Source organism: Paroedura picta, chromosome 3 (genome assembly GCF_049243985.1).
Source record: "Paroedura picta isolate Pp20150507F chromosome 3, Ppicta_v3.0, whole genome shotgun sequence".
NCBI classification, from domain to species: Eukaryota; Metazoa; Chordata; class Lepidosauria; order Squamata; family Gekkonidae; genus Paroedura; species Paroedura picta.
Genome location: NC_135371.1, coordinates 137,970,438 through 137,986,710, shown reverse-complemented (window position 1 = coordinate 137,986,710; position 16,273 = coordinate 137,970,438). Strand labels below are relative to the sequence as shown.

General features: G+C 43.5%; 1 protein-coding gene across 5 annotated transcripts in view; it reads right to left on the bottom strand.

Annotated features, from left to right (window-relative positions):
• RPTOR (regulatory associated protein of MTOR complex 1) overlaps positions 1-16,273 on the bottom strand; it is a 520,373-nt gene that overhangs the window by 121,458 nt on the left and 382,642 nt on the right. For 3 of the 5 annotated variants that reach the window (XM_077328221.1, XM_077328217.1, XM_077328219.1), the window contains 2 exons: positions 9,548-9,688; positions 5,015-5,173 (listed from right to left, as the gene is read on the bottom strand). In XM_077328221.1, the coding sequence (XP_077184336.1) occupies positions 5,015-5,173; positions 9,548-9,688 (300 nt within the window). The remainder of the gene's footprint in view (positions 1-5,014; positions 5,174-9,547; positions 9,689-16,273) is intronic. The other 2 variants (XM_077328218.1, XM_077328220.1) reach the window with 2 other exon arrangements.

Below are 16,273 nucleotides of genomic sequence, written 5' to 3'. Positions count from 1 at the left end.
AGATACCAGAGACTGAACTTGGCATCTTGTGCTCACAAACAAATGCAGGAAACAAAAGCCAGAATATTATTATTTGTTGATTTGATGTAAATTTTTCTCTTATATGTCATCTTTCATATCTCCAAGAAGTTTATTTCATAAGCATGAGGAATATTTAGCAAAGTTCTTCCCCATCAATCGGAGGTGCCACTGAAAAGAAGCTGGTGAACTACAGATTTATCTGTCATGCCTAAACAAATATAAATGAGCCTCAACTGATTATCGTGTGCTCAATGTCACATCCCAGATGCCCCAAAGAGTGATTCTCAGGCAGAGGCAGTGGATCGGGTGGGGTAGGGGTAGCTTCCATGGATCAGCAGAAATCTAAGGGAAAGGGATCCACAGATCATGCAGAGGAGGAGGTACTGACACCTAGCTCTAGGTAATAATTTAATTCAAGCTGGAAAACAAAATCTGAAACTTTATTACCTCACTGATCATTCCGGCTCCTTGCTTCAGAGCAGACAGAAGAAGGTACTCAAATGCATTCAGGCCTCTTCTCCCCCACCTGCCCTCCTTGCTTTTCTGGGAACAAGCCAATAGTCTGAACTACCTGATCCCCAACTCTGGTTACACAGAAACATGGAATCCTAGAATCATAGAGTTGGAAGGGGCCATACAGGCCATCTAGTCCAACCCCCTGCTCAACGCAGGATCAGCCCTAAGCATCCTAAAGCATCCAAGAAAAGTGGAAAAGTGGATGCAACCTTTGCTTGAAGACTGCCAGTGAATCCATATTTGCTACTTTTCTTCTCACTGCTGGATGATTTATGCCCCTGGCCAGTTTTCTTTAGATTTTGTTTGACACTAGGGAGCTCAGAGTCAGTCTGGAATTTGATATTTACATTGCAAATGACAAATGGTATTTCACAGAATGTGCAATGTCCATCAGCTATTGCCTAGAATTGGACTATATTTACTCAAGGTTCATGTCAATTATACTCATTTTTTTCCAAATCCAAATACTTTACTGGCATATTAAAAAGTCAGTCAAAAGTGGAATAAATAGACATAAGGGCAAAATTAAAGAAGAGTTGGTTCTTATATGCTGCTTTTCTCTACCAGAAGGAGTCTCAAAGCAGCCTACATTCGCCTTCCCTTTCCTCTGTGAGGTAGGTGAGGCTAAGAGATCCCTGATATTACTACTCGGTCAGAACAGCTCTATCAGTGTTATGGCAAGCCCAAAGTCATCCAGTTGGCTTGCCAGATTAGAAGTCCAGGCTCAAACATGACTTGCCAGATTAGAAGTCTACACTCCTAACCACTACACCAAGCTGGCAAAGTTCGTAAAGCACTCAAAGAATTGATCAATATACAACAAATTGTCTTTAACAACAATCCTGATGCAATTTAATGGCACCTTGCAAAAATTTGGCCATAGTTTCTTTTTGTTTCAAGAAGCAAGGAAATGTTAAGATGGTCAAGAAGTCCTTGCTTATTTATCGAAATAAGGATCAAAAGTTTTCTACGAAGACTTCTGTAAATAGGACAATAGAAAAGAACACGTGGGAAGCTTCAATATTGCTTGTTTGATAAGGACAGTATCTTCCTAGGATGGTTGCTGAGGGTAGGGCATGGCATTTGGCCAGAGAGAAGGCTCTATGATGGTTTGGAGTTAGAAGATGGTATAAGTAAAGGGCTACCTGGCCTACGTTAGGTGAAATCCCCAAATTCGGGGGAGGGCAGGTTTTATTAGCTGCACTAATGAGATTTTGAAACTCAATGTCTAAGAGCCTGCATTTTATAGTTTGGAAGGCCTCAGATGCTGAAAGAGGAAATAATGAGTCTAGGGCAATGCCTAAAGACCTAATTTTGGTTTCAATATGGAAAAGCCAATTGGAACAATTAGTTTCTTCAAGCATTTGAAAAGAGATGCTTTTGTTTCAATTAAACCCTATTCCAAGCATAATATGGCATATGTCAATTATACATAAAAGGTCTCGATCCTTCTGCTCATGAAATTCTTATTATGGATTCTGGTTCTCAATGAGTTTCCCATTCCTGGCCAGTGGGAAGAAACTGAAATGAGAGAAGTGAATAGAGGTGGCAGATTCCACTCAAACTCTTAAAATTGTATTATTTGGGAAACAGCAAAGAGAGAGAGAGAGTGAGTGAGAGAGAGAGAGAGAGAGAGAGAGAGAGAGAGAGAGAGAGAGAGAGAGAGAGAAACAAGATTGGAAGACAGTTTTGAAAAAGGTGTGTGTGGGAGGGAGGGAGAAGAAGATATACGAGGAGGAAGAAAACCCTTGACTTTAAAGTAGTAAATGCTGGAAGTAATGGGATTCTGTGTAAGTTATGAATTTTAAACACCTCCATAAGCTATGCCGTTTACAGCTGGATATGAGCCCTTCTTGACTGAATATGAATGAGAAAAGCTCTGGACAGGGCTTTTGTATTTTCAGTTTTTGATTAATATCTAACTGATTTCAGTTGTACTCTAAAACTCTTAAGACACTGTAAACTATTAAATATGCAGCTGTTTACTCCAGTAAAAGGCAAAGCGGTTGGGTCTGGCCTCTGCTGAGGCCCTGTGAGGTCCGCTTCTTAGGCTCACCACTGCCCCTGGGTGGCAGGGCCTGAGGAGAGTGCATCTGGACCTCTTGGCGGTCTTCCCACCCTATCCCTCCACAGCCTTGGACTGGCAGCCTGGGCTATGTCCAGGCTTTGCTGGTCTTCCCCTCCCTGGGGAAACCAGCCTTGGCATCCTTTGCCTCAGCTGGGGCATGGGGCATGTCACATCTCAGCTCTGTTCACTGGGTGGGCTGTGGCATCTGGGGCCATTCCCTGTATCACAGGTTCCCTTCTTTGTTCCCTGGGCAGGCACTGACTCCATGGTAAGCCGGACTTGCTGGTTCATCTCGGTGGCTAGAGAGGGGGTTGCTGTCCCCTGGTAACTCTGGAAGAAGGCTGGGACAGCTGGATGGTGGCTTGGACAGACCTAGGTATTCCTCATAATTACAGCTTGTCTCCAGGCTAGAGACAGTTTCCCTGGAGCAAATGGATGTTTGCGAGGGTAGACTCTATGGCATTGTAGCCCCTCGAGGTCCCTGCCCTCTCCAGGCTCCATCTCCAAGTCTTTAGAAATTCCCCAGTCTGGATCTGGCAGTTAGACCTAGTTCACAGAGCCCAGGAAATTGGGAGAGGGCCAGGAAGCTATAATAGCAGCAAATGGGAGGACTGTGAGCAACAGAAAGCAGGCACAAAAAGGCAAACATCATGGGAACATTTGGGATCCACTAAGTTCCCAGTCCCTTCACAAAATGTTCACTTTTGAAAGGATTTTAGTATTCTAAGCTTCTAAAGCAATAACCTCTTTCTCAAAATCTCTTACAATCAGGTGCAATAACCTGGACTCAAAATATATTATATGGAACCCATTTTTTTCTCCAGTCTAACCATTCTTCTTGCAATAAGGTGTAATAAATTCTGGGATAAGGCATTGGCGAGTTTTGGCTTTTACTCACATTAGTGAGCGTCTATAGCTTGCTATAGTACAAGCTGGATGGGTCAGAAAGGTATGAACAAATGAGACCTTAAGATCCTACTATATGCACAGTGAAGTACAGCACACTACCACTAAATGCCTGTCATTTTCACCCAGGAAAATCCATGATCTTGCACAAATGTTGAGCAGGGATGAAAATATATTGGAGCAGGTGAACTAGCAGAGCTTGCTATCCTGTTTGAGGCTGAGGTCCAGGATTCAATGCAGCAATCAAGTTACTTCAGCTTGAGCCAACAATGTATCTTTAATTTGTTCCAGCCAAGGCTGAAGGTGAACCAAGGCTTTCAATAATCTTGTAAGGGAGTGGAGATACAGCATCCTGCCTTGTACTGAAAGGCGCTACACACCCAGTTACAGTGCCAAATACTGAGGCAGGGGTGAGATGGTTCAGGGCTTTGAGACCTCGACTGAGAGAGACTTCTGGTTCAGCAGCAGGCTCTGGGGAAGAGGGTTCAGGATCCAGGTCTAAATCAGAAGACAAGGCTATATCCAAGGAGAAACAGCATAACTCAGAGTTTTGGGTTCTTTCTACACATCAAAGGCGGCTCTTGGAGATGACTTAACTGTCTACTTCTGCAGCTGTCCTAGCTGACCAGCTGCCTCCCCTGACTCTTCAGCCTCTTTGCCTGACAAAAAGTCATCTGTGCTCTGTCCCATGATACTTGCCTTTCTTCACCTGAATGTTTTGGTCTGCCTTCCCCTTAAAGAGCACTTCAATGCCTGAAGAACTTGGGTGAAAAGAAAAAACTTTTCCTGGTGCCAGCTCTGGTGTTTTCCCCCCTTCCTGGCCCACCTTTCCAATTTCTACTTCTTTGTGCCTTCCTTCTGTTCCAAGTGGAGTAGCAGCTCTTATTTTGTGGCTGCCTGTCCTGCCCCAGAGTGGGATCTGCAATGCCAAAAAGGACTGGAGTGGTAAGCAGGATGGAAATGGGAGAAGGAGCTGGAGAATAGAGCAGAAAAAGGAAGAAAAGATCTAGAGTTCTCTCTATTTCCACATCTCCCCTCATCTCACTTTAACTGGCTTAGTAATTATGATGCGGCAACATGAGTGTAGCCCACTTCCTGAATTTAACAGTCACCTAGTCTCTAGAGAAAAAGTAAGAAGCTCATTTAGACAAACATTCCCCCCGTGCATAATGGGTCTATGTGAGGCTGTTTTCTAGAATGCTGGAAGTAGCTGTATATTCCCACACGGTGTTAGCTTCTTATCCCTAGATGGCTAAGGAACAAACAATGATTGATTCCCTATCAGAAAAGAGCTAAGCCCTCCCATAACCATAGCTGTGTCATTGTTCCACACCTTCCTTCCCCAAAACTTTAGGTAACCTCCTTGTTTTCCTTTCTCAGAACAGCTATTTACTCACACAAATGGGTGTTTCCATTAAAAGAGGTCTGCCTCAACCTAGTTTTCAGAGCCTTACTGCTTTGTCAACTAGAGAGACAGAGTGGCTTAGAAACATTCAAACTCACCTATTAGTGAATTCAGTGAGGAGTAGGAGCTGACTCTTCTCATCTTGTCAATGGTCTCAAAAGACAGGATATACTCTTCATTTTCAGGGCTGCCCAAAGTGCTGCTTGCACTGCTGCTGGTGCTCAAGTTCCCAGGGGAAAATGCAACAGAGCTCCCTGCTGTTAAAGAAGAAGAAGCACAACAGGATTGAAAGAAACAAGCTTCTCAGAATCACACTTACCGAAGTAGCAACAAACAGATGTTATGGTATTCACTGCCCTTGGGAGATCAAAATTTCCCATGTTCTATCAATGCAAAACATTTATGCTTCAGCAGCAGTTGTGGACTGTCCTGAGATGACAGGGTCAATAGGGGCAGTCTAGAAATGTAAATGAATGAATGAATGAATGAATGAATGAATGAATGAATGAATGAATGAATGAATGAATGAATGAATGAAGTCTGCTGAGAACTGCACATGCTTACATACACACACAACCCTTGAGGAAAATGGTTTTGGGTACTTTCATTGTTTATGATCAGTAATTTTCACCTTAGCTAGTGTTATGGAACAATATTAGATTCACTAGTCAACCATCTAAAGAAATCAAGTCTCCATTGTGAAGAGAAACAAAGGATGAAGAGTACGTTAAGTGAGAAAGATCCTGCATCTATTCTGACAATTGTCTCGATCCTGTCGGCCATTCTAAGAGATAACCTTTTGGCTTTGAGCTCTGCAACGGTTAATGCCAATCTAAATATTATGGTTTTGTCGATTCTTTATGCCAATAAAGGTATTCTGATTCTGATTGTGAATATCAGATTCTCGATCACAGCAGAGAATGCAGAATAATGGGTAATACCTGCATTCCTGTGTTCTTTTGTCTTTATTATGTTCTGAAAATGTGTTAATAAATGACCTATAACCCATCTTTACAATGTTTAACAATTCAGTCTCAGAAGGTTATCAAAGTGCTGTCTAATCACAGTTGCTTGGATCAGTTGTTTAAGCCAGAGGAGTTTATCAAATTGTTTTGTAGAGTTCAACTGACGCCCTTAGTGCTTGACCCCTGCCTGTCTTGGCTAATTAAAACTAGAGGGAAGGCTACTTGGGTCTTCCACCTTGCACAAAAATAACTCCACTTCTGGAAGAGCCATCCCATGATGTAAAAAAACAACAGCACCTCTCTTTGTGGACAAAATGAATAGTTGCCAGACATCTCTAGTCATTTTTGAATAAGGTAAACCAAACTTTAGGCTTGTATTTTAAAGTTAAAAATTATGAAATATAACTTTTACCAGGACAGAGACTGGAAGTACAACCCTATGGAATTCTCTTAGATCTCTCAGCAGCTTTCAATACTAATGACTATGACAGTTTAACCCAGCCATGCACACATGAGCATGCCGGTCCCAACCTGTCAACCTACCTTGAAATATTTTGCCAAGAAAATCCTATGGTACAGCTCACAAATAATTTTGACATGGTGCCCAATGGAGAGCCCATCAGGCCAACAAGTCACCCAGTAGTCACCCAACAAGTGACTGAGGAAAAGCAAGGACCTGCAGCAGATAGCCCTGGATTTTATGACATGCCTGGGGCAAATCCCGTAGGACCCCAAGTTGCTGATGTTGCCAGTGGTGGAAGCAAGGGTCTATGCTTTACAAAGATGCACCCAATAGCAACTTGGAATGCTAGAGGATTGACTCAAGGAAAATTGGAAATTGTAAAAAGAGAAATGGTCAGGTTGAATATTGACCTCCTTTGCATTAGCAAATTACACTGGACAGATTATGGTTTCTTTCAACTAGAGGATTTTACCATCTACTGTTTAGGCCTCAACTCTATAAAAAGGAACAAAATGGCTTTCATTGCAAAAAAAATTTCTCAAGCAATGGATTGTTGATGATCAATAATCGAATCATGACAATCTGAACTTGTGCCAAGCCAATAAATATCACAGTATATGCTCTGACACCTGATGCAATAGAGGCAGAAATTGAAGACTTCTATACTGCCGTATAGATATATATAGAATAGAAATAGAACTTGAACCGGCAATTATTGAGGAGGAAGTTGAATGGGCCTTGAGTCAATTGTCAAACAGCAAGGCCCCAGGCATTGACATCATACCCGTGGAATTGCTGAGATGTGTACCAATCAAAACCATCACAGCTTTGTGCCAGAATATCTGGGAAATGAATAACTGGCCAGGGGAGTGGAAATGATCTGTGTTCATCCAATTACCAAAAAAAGAGTGACTCAAGAACTGTTCCAGTTATTGTACAATAACCCTCATTTCTCATGCTAGTAAGATCCTGCTTAAGATCATACAATACATAGTAACAACCATTGAAAGTGAATTACCAGTTGTTCAAGCTGGCTTTCAACGGGGGTGTGGCACTTGTGACCACATAGCAAATTTGTGCTGGATTTTGGAAAAGTTGCACAATGAAAAAAAACAAGAGAAGAATCTATTCGTTTGAACTCTAATGTTGGAGAAAGCCACTGCGGGTACCATGGACAGCAAAAGTCATGAACATGGAAATACTACAATGCATAAATCCTGATCTATCACTGGCAGGCATAATCATGAAATACCAGCTCACTTACTCTGGCCATATCATGCAATCCAACTCAATGGAGAAAGCAATTATGCTAGCATGGGTCAATGGAAAAAGGAAACCAGACTGACAAAGAACACAGTGGTTAGATATGATCAGAATGGACACCAGCCAACACAATACACAACTAAAAGAAGCAGTGCAAGATCGGAAATCGTAGTGGCAGTTGTGCCATAGTATCGCCAAGAGTCAGACTCAATTTAATGGCTAACATCATAGCTCTGTTTACTGCAACGGTGGCTGATGCATGAATTTCAGCTGCCATGCCTTGGTGGTTCCTTTCCCATTTGGATGACTCCAAAACAACTGTTTTTGCCTACTGGGCTTCATAGGAAATATTGCTATCCCCCATGTTACAGGAATTTGCTGGGAGAGGCCACCTGAGGATTTGACATCCCTCAAAATGTAGGTGATACCCGAGTCTACTTGTTTGGTTGAATCAGGTGAGACCAGAGATGCTTTGGCCACTGCCTGGAGACAGTAATGCACTGGGTGAAAACCAATAAATGAAAAGTTAATCCAGATAAACTGGAGGTCCTCTTGGTATAGTGTAACAAATTTGGTATTGGATGATTGGCTTCTTCTAAATTGGATTGCACTTTCCCAAAAGGGACAGGCACACAGCTTGGGAATGCAGCTAGATCACAATGGAGGCACAGAGCTCCTTGAACCAGCTTTGGTTGGTTTGCCATGCATGATCCTTCCTAGAGAGAACAAATTGTTCATGGTGAAGAACTTGCCCCCATGCAAGTTCTTCATCAGGCTGATTTTGAAGATGGTTCAAATACTGCAAATGATGCAGAATACAGCTATTAGATTGCTGCATGGTATTAGTTACAAGGACAACATGTATACAGTTTTAACACCATTCCACTGGCTCCTTACTTATTGCTAGGCCCAATTCAAAGTGCTGGTATTTATCTTTAAAATTATATAGGGCTTGGGATCAAGATATAAATAAGAATCACCTTTTCTCACATGCTTTTATCCATTTGTGGAGATCTGCTCTTCCCAAGGTGAAGACATCACTAAGCCTTCCACTCTAGCACTTGCCAGGTGCCAAATTTATTCAGTTGCTAGTGCCAGGAAAAATATTTCCTTAGTGAGAGTATTTGTTTATTCCTGACATTAAAAACAAGCAAACCAGAAGCTATGGAATATTCCTCTTTACTCTCTATTAATGTTGCTGTTTTTTACTGATGTTTGACTGCAGTGTGTTTGGATTGGATTGTAAGCTGCCCGAGGAAACAGTTTCAGTTTGTAGGATGACCATGCCTAAATTTCAAAGATGTAAAGTTTTCCTTTTCAGACTAGGATAGTTGTGAAAGTGGACTAGGAAAAAGGATCTGGCTGGAGATGAGAAATATGAGAAAATCTGGAGAGATGATACATTCAGGGAAAGACTGAAAAAAGGAGGAGGGGCTGGAAGAAAATTTGAGAGAGGCATTTAGTGAACAAACATGCTAATTCCAGAATGTCTAGATGCAGATCAAACAAAGAGGCTATTAAGCAAGGAGACACCCCCCAGGTAAAAATTCAGCTTCCCAAGTTTTGTACTGCTGCCGTAAAAATACGAAGTTTTGAAGAAAGATACTTTTAAGTTTTATTTCTAACAGTTGTCTTAACTGCATTATACCTAAAGGCCATACAGTTTTGGTCTCCTGTGCTTTTGTTTATATAACTTGGTCTGAGCAACTGTAATAATAAACACTGACCTTGACAAACATGCTAATACATCTTCTTGGAAGAGGTTGAAGAGGGCAGGCCAGGTATGTTTAGGGGACACTGCTCACTGTTGTTTAAACAAATTGTCTCACTATGACTTTGGTTGGTAGCAGCCATTCAACTATGACTTTACTCAAATAAATAAATAAATAACAAGTTACAGGGGGGGGGGGGATGAAGAGAATCCTGAAAAGACATCTTACATTCTTCATTCAAGCTGAGATTCTGCAGAGACTTATTCAAATTCCTTGCTGTGGTGACTGCTCGGATATTCCCGTAGGAGCTGACAGAGCGAAGTCGTGGTGTGCATGGACTGTCCCGCACTGGAGTCAGACTTCCACCTTCTGTAGAGGCAATATTTAAGTATTACCCACACAGACAGACAGAAAGATCAAAACCAGCTCCTTGACTGTGACAGTGGCAAGAAATAACACATCACACCTGCTCCTTTGAACAAGGGGTGATAAGTTAATTTCCTCTCTCATCATCTTCATTCACAGGGACCACAACTTTCTATATTTCCACATGATTACAGTCTAGATTTTAAACCAAATAAGGCTAGGCTTAGTCAGGCCAGAAACAGAATGGCAAGTGACTTTCCTTAGCACTGAGGGGACTTCATAAAGAAGACACCCTCTTCCCATGAATCTAAGATACTATTTGCACCTGCTTGTTCAAAACAGAGGGGCAGAATTTACCATACACTGTCTTGCCACCTCTGTGAACTCTATTGGGACTTATACGACAGCCCCCATGCAAGTCCCATTTAACTGAATGCAGCAGAATGTCTAGTGAAGTTGTATGATGTGAGATACAGTTCCTGCAATACAAGATCCATAAAGCCTAAGGATATTTTTCTCAAGCTAAATTTTAGCACTAAGTTCCTGTAACTTTAACTGTCCTGCCTATTTTCCATTGCACTCCACCATCCTATAAATTCAAGGAGTTGTATTAAGAACATTTATATCAGAAACAATTGCATTTAAAATGGCAGAGTGTGTCTTCATTCCTTGGAATTTAGAGTGAATATAGGTGTGGTGTAACCAGTAGCGGTTACATTTATAGCCAAAATCTTTAAAAAAAGAAGGCAAGGTAGGGTACGTGGCATAAATGCTGTTTAACAACTTCCTACTATATGGACATAGAGCAAGCACACACACACCCTGGTGGCAGGCACAACATGGACAGGGCACCTAGCACAGTGGGGGGGGGGGAGAGAATATACCACAGGGACAGCAAAGTTGCTTGCTCCCAGATTTCAGCCCACATAGGTAAACCAACTTTTCACCAGGCTGCCATATAGAGGATGGAGCAGAGTTGTTCTCTCTTGCCCTGGAGGGACGGACCAGAACCAATGGGATGAAATTAATTCAAAATTCTGTCTCAACATCCGGAAGCAGTTCCTGACAGTTAGAGCAGTTTCTCAGTGGAACAGGCTTCCTTGGGAGGTGGTGGGTTCTCCATCTTTGGAGATTTGTAAACAGAGGCTGATTCTGTGAAGGCTCAAGGGGGTGGCAGGTTACAGTGGATGAGCGATAGGGTTGAGAGTGTCCTACATAGTGCAGGAGGCTGGACCAGATGACCCAGGAGGTCCCTTCCAACTCTATTGTTATATGATTTTGCTGTAGTACATGAAATGTTGATTCACATTACTCATTGATTCATTATTCTATGATTCTATCCTAAAGGGCAACTGCATATGAACAGGTATGCAAGGGTCTCAGTCCCCTAATGCCATACCTCTCCTGGGCCTACCACAGTGGCACTGAGCCACACTGGACATGGTGTCCCCCCTTCCTGAACCCACCAGATATGGGGGCAAGCAGTGAGCCCCCAGGCCACATAGATGCCACACACCTTGTAGCTGGGGAAGGGAAGCACTATGATGGCTATGGAATAGGCTGCTCATCTAGTCAGGCAGCAACATTCCACCTAGCCAGAACACTGCAGCAGCCAGTAAGCACCACCAACCTATGTGCTGGCCAATTCTGCATGATGGCCACATCTTCCCCATCCAGGAGAAACATGATCTCTCTCCCATTACCTGTCTCACCCCCATTACAGGATGATGCTGACACTGCATTTGTCAGACTGCACGTACTGTGTGCAGTTCTGGAGGTCTCACTTCAAAAAGGAGGTCTCACTTCAGAGAGCAGTTCCTGTTGGCAGCAGAGGATAGGACCTCCAGTAATGGGTATAAACTATGCGTAGAACAGTACTGGCTAGATATCAGGAAAAGTAGTTCAGCAGTGGAATCAGCTGCCTAAAGGGGTGGCTCTCTAGAGGTCATTAAACTGCAGATAGATAAGTACCATGGATATTTGAGGCTGATCCTCATTGAGCAGGGGGTTGGACTAAATGGCCTGTACAGCACCTTCCAACTCTGCTCATTAATTGCCAGCTTGCAGGTCATTTTTCTCCAATAGTTTAACCTTTCTCTCAAGCTGTCTTCCTTCACCTAATTTTCTGTGTCTCCCCTCCCCCTTATTTTCACTTTTTAATTTCAAGACATTCTCATCTCTATTCTGGTTGGCAAAGGATGTACAGATGGAAATCCCAGGAGTCCATGGTGACTCTCAGCAGCTCTGAGGATGTGTTAGAGGCATCTAAAATTAGGTTACATGTGTGATTGGGATTACAGTACATCATCGCCCTCACGAAGAAGCAAGGCCAGCAGTCTGTGTGGGCTAGTTCCCCCTCTGAAGTTGTAAAAACAAGTGAGAGTATGATAGAACAAGGTCCTTCCTAGTACTAGATCCAGATATTGGAGATTCATATTATGTTCTTGTAAGGAAGTACTTTTTTACTCATTGATAAATTAAATCAATAAGGCCTACCCTTATCCTTGATCCGGAAAACTGCAATTGGTTCAGAATCCCACGGCCAGGATTCTCAACAATACACCATGGAGATCTCACATCCGGCCTATAGTTCAACAAGTTAGCTGGCTCCCAATCGAATTCCGGATCAGGCTTAAGGTTTTGGTTCTTACCTTCAAGGCCATATGCAGTCTGGGCCCAGGGTACCTGAGAGACTATCTCTTTGCCTACACCCCAAAAAGAGCATTATGCTCCGCCACTGCCAACTGACTGGTGTTCCCTGGCCCCAAAGAAGTACGCTGGTCCTCAACAAGAGCCAGAGCTTTTTCTGTCCTGGCCCCCACCTGGTGGAACAAACTCCCTGCAGAGATAAGGGTCCTGCCTGAACTCCCACAATTCTGCAGGGCCTGCAAAAGGGTGCTCCTCCAGCAGGCAGTCCCTTGAGACTGACCAACCCAATAACATCTACAGGTCCCCCCTCAGACACCTCCTCCATGGCATACACCAGTCTGACCTCTCTGGGGGTTCATCTAAGTTGTTGTTCATGTTATAGTATTGTTGACTTAATTCATTGATATTATGTTAATTTAAACCACTGTTGGATTATTGTTGCTGTTTTGGATTATTGTTGGATTATTGTTGCTGTTATTTTGACTATGTTATATGCTTAGGTCATTCCAAGTAATACCCAGGGGCTTTACGCACCGGGATCTTTGTTGCAAATTGGTCACTGAACGAAAAATCACCATTTAAAATAGTGGAATTCATCGTTATGCATACCTGCCTTTGTAGTGGAATCCAGTTGCGTTTTGTAGCGTTTCCCACAGCTTCCGGTCTCGGCAGAAAAGGAAGCGCTATTGCCAAGCTCGTCCCGCCCCTGGCCGTCAAGCAGCCAATGGGCAGCCGTTAGCATGCTCCCAAACAGCCCCTTTCCCTTTAAGAAAGGTTTTTTTTTAAAAAAAACAGACCCATTGTAACGAATCTGTGTAGATTCGTTGCAACGGAGAGACCCATCCAGCTGCCTAATGTGAGCTGTCGTTTGATCGTATGATCGTTGCCACGCTGCCTCGAGTGATAAAAAAAAAATCCCCCCCCTCTCACGGGCCCGATTTTCGGCTGAATTAATGTGTAAAAAATAAAGGGACTTTATTTCAGCAAACGGGCTTTTCTGTGGTTTGTGCTTAGTGACTAAAGGTGAAGGACTGAAGCCAGGGAAGCCTCTAAACAGAAAGAGGCTCGCTGGTGCATTTATCCCCGCTCGCTCGGAGAAAAAAAAATGGCGATCGCTTCGCCGGAAGTTTGGAGGACAGGCTCAGGAGGAGGGACTTTGAAGAAACCGCAACAATGTTAACGCACAGGTCTTTATCGCTAGTGTTGCAGATTGTTTGCAAGAGTGTAGCGCTTTCCAGAGGGTGAATCCACTTTTTGGGATTCCCCTGAAAGCGCTACAATGAAGCGCTTTTTGCTGATCGGTTTCAGGAGTGTTGCAGATTGTCTACGACGTCGTGCGTTATGGCAAATCAATAGCGTTTCCAATTGGCAACCATTGTGCGATTTTGAAGCCGTGCAAAAAGCCCCCCACAATGTAAACCAACCTGAGCTGTATGGGAGGGCAGTATAAAAATCAAATCAATAAACAAACAAATAAATTGGCAGTACATGCAGTGATGACCACTAGCTAGAGGGATTTAAAGAGGATTAGACAGATCTATAAAGGAGAGGTCCAACAACAGCTCCTAGCCATGATGCTACTAGCCAATCACAAATTGCACAAAGTAGCAAAAAATGCTGGGAAGTTCCAAGTCAAGCATCCTTTGACAGAGTCAACTGCTTCTGAATGGGCACTTCCAGAAGAGGCAAAGGTGATGCCTCTTGGCCTCTTCAAAAGTAGCTCCTACAACCAAAACGTAAAAGAAAGCAATGACTGGCTTTTTGCTTTGGCAGAATAGATCTTGTTTAGTTAGTTTCCAAAAGAAGGGGATAGTTACAGAGGGTAGTCATGTTGGCCTGCAGTAGAAAAGCTAGATTTGAGTCGAACAGTACCTTAGAGACCAACAAGATTTTTAGGGCATGCACATTCAAGAGTCAAAGCTTGCTTCATCAGGCATTTGTCAGATATCTGACATCTCGTAACTGACAAAGGGAGCTATGACTCTCGAAAGCTTAAACTCTGAACATTTGCTTGGTCTCTAAGGTGCTGCTGGACTGAAATGACCACCAGAAGAGCTCACAGACCTAAGCAAATTTTAATTTATGGCCATGCCACAAGGTATCCTTATCTTGTTTGGTTGTATTTAAAGGTAGCATAGTAGCAAACCTTTGTTATTATTATCAACAGAAGGCACTGGGTTTACTGGGCACTGTACGTTGCATGCTGCTAGATTTCCACCATAACCCCTTTCTTGGACTGTGATTTTGTGCTTGACATCAACTGGCATTGTCACAATAGCACTGGGTTTGCTGGGCACTGTACAAGATAATCAGATCTCAGAAGCTAAGCAGGACTGACACGGAAGCAGGCAATGGCAAACCAACTCCAAAAGTCTCTTGCCCAAAAAATCCTATGGGATCACCATTAGTGAGCTGTGATTTTATGGTGAAAGAAATGGAGGAGGAGGGTGTTAAAAATTATCCACCCTGGGCACCAGGTAGGCTAGGTACACCACTGGCCACAGCCCAGCACCTCTGCCTCAAAGAGCCCAACCAAGGAGAAGCAGGACTACTGGTTGGCAGTAGGGAATTGGGAGGTCAGGAGTAGTGGAGATGCCACATATGCAATAACAAAAAATTTGGCAGAGGTTATGCTAAGGGAGTACCTAGCTAAGTCCCCTGAGACCACCAACGTTGTTCTCCTGGAGTGCTGATGATATAAGACTATTATCTGGCCTGATATCTCATGTGACCATGAGCCCTGAGTCCATCTAACACCCAAACCCCAGTAGGAGAGAGAAATTTACAATCAAGAGTGTATAAAATGTGGGTACTCAGCCCTTGGCATGAGCAGAAAGACAGAGTAGTTCAGAATGCTGAGTCTACCTAGCACCCAAAATCTAGCAGGGGAGACAAGTTCAAAATCAGGAGGCCATAAAATGTGGGTCCTCATTCATCCAAGGCATCCAGAAGCTAAACTCCACTGCTCAGCATGAACACAGAGACAGGGTGGCTCAGAGTCCTGAGTCCACCTAACACTGAAGCCCCAACAGGAGAGAGGAGTTCACAATCAGGAGGGAATAAATGAATGTGCTCTGCTAAAGGTAAAGGTATCCCCTGTGCAAGCACCGGGTCATGTTTGACCCTTGGGGTGACGCCCTTCTCTGCCTCTTTGTATAATTGTGAACAGCTGACAGATGAAAGGGTGTGGAACTGAGCATGTATGTGTATATATCTATATATCTTTCTGATTCCAAAGAGCAGATATTGGCAGCCAACAGTGCCTCTTAAGCTTAGGCTTCTACTGGAGTTTCCAAGGCTGGAGAACAGTTTAATTGAGCTAAGACAGTCTGTCTGGAAATGTATCCATTCATGAACTGCCACAAACAGATTCAAAGTTCATGAAATGTTCATAGTGGATGCCTTCCAGGAACACCGCTCTGCAAACCATGAATCAGCCAAAATTCATGACAAACTTTACTGTAGACAGAAATAGGCTTTGAGAGCTACAAATTTTCTGTGCAACATAGCATTCTCCCAAGAGCAGGGTTGTAAGAGCAGAACAACATCCAAGAACTCGGCTGGCTCCCAGTTGAATTCCGGATTAAACTTAAGGTTTCGGTAATCACCTTTAGGGCCATACGCGGCCTGGGCCCAGTGTATTTGAGAGACCACCTCCTTGCCTATACCCCTAGAAGAGCTCTACGCTCCACCACCTCGTGGATCCCTGACCCTAAAGAGGCATGTCGGACCTCAACAAAGGTCAGGGCCTTTTCAGTCCTGCCTGGTGGAATGAGCTCCCCAAAGAGATCAGGGCCCTGCCTGAACTTCCAAAATTCTGCAGGGCCTGCAAAAGGGAGCTCTTCCACCAGGCATTTGTTTGAGGCCAACTGACCCAAAACATCTACAGCCCCCGCCCCCCCAAGATGGAGAGGTTGAACCTACCGAAGGAGTGTCAAA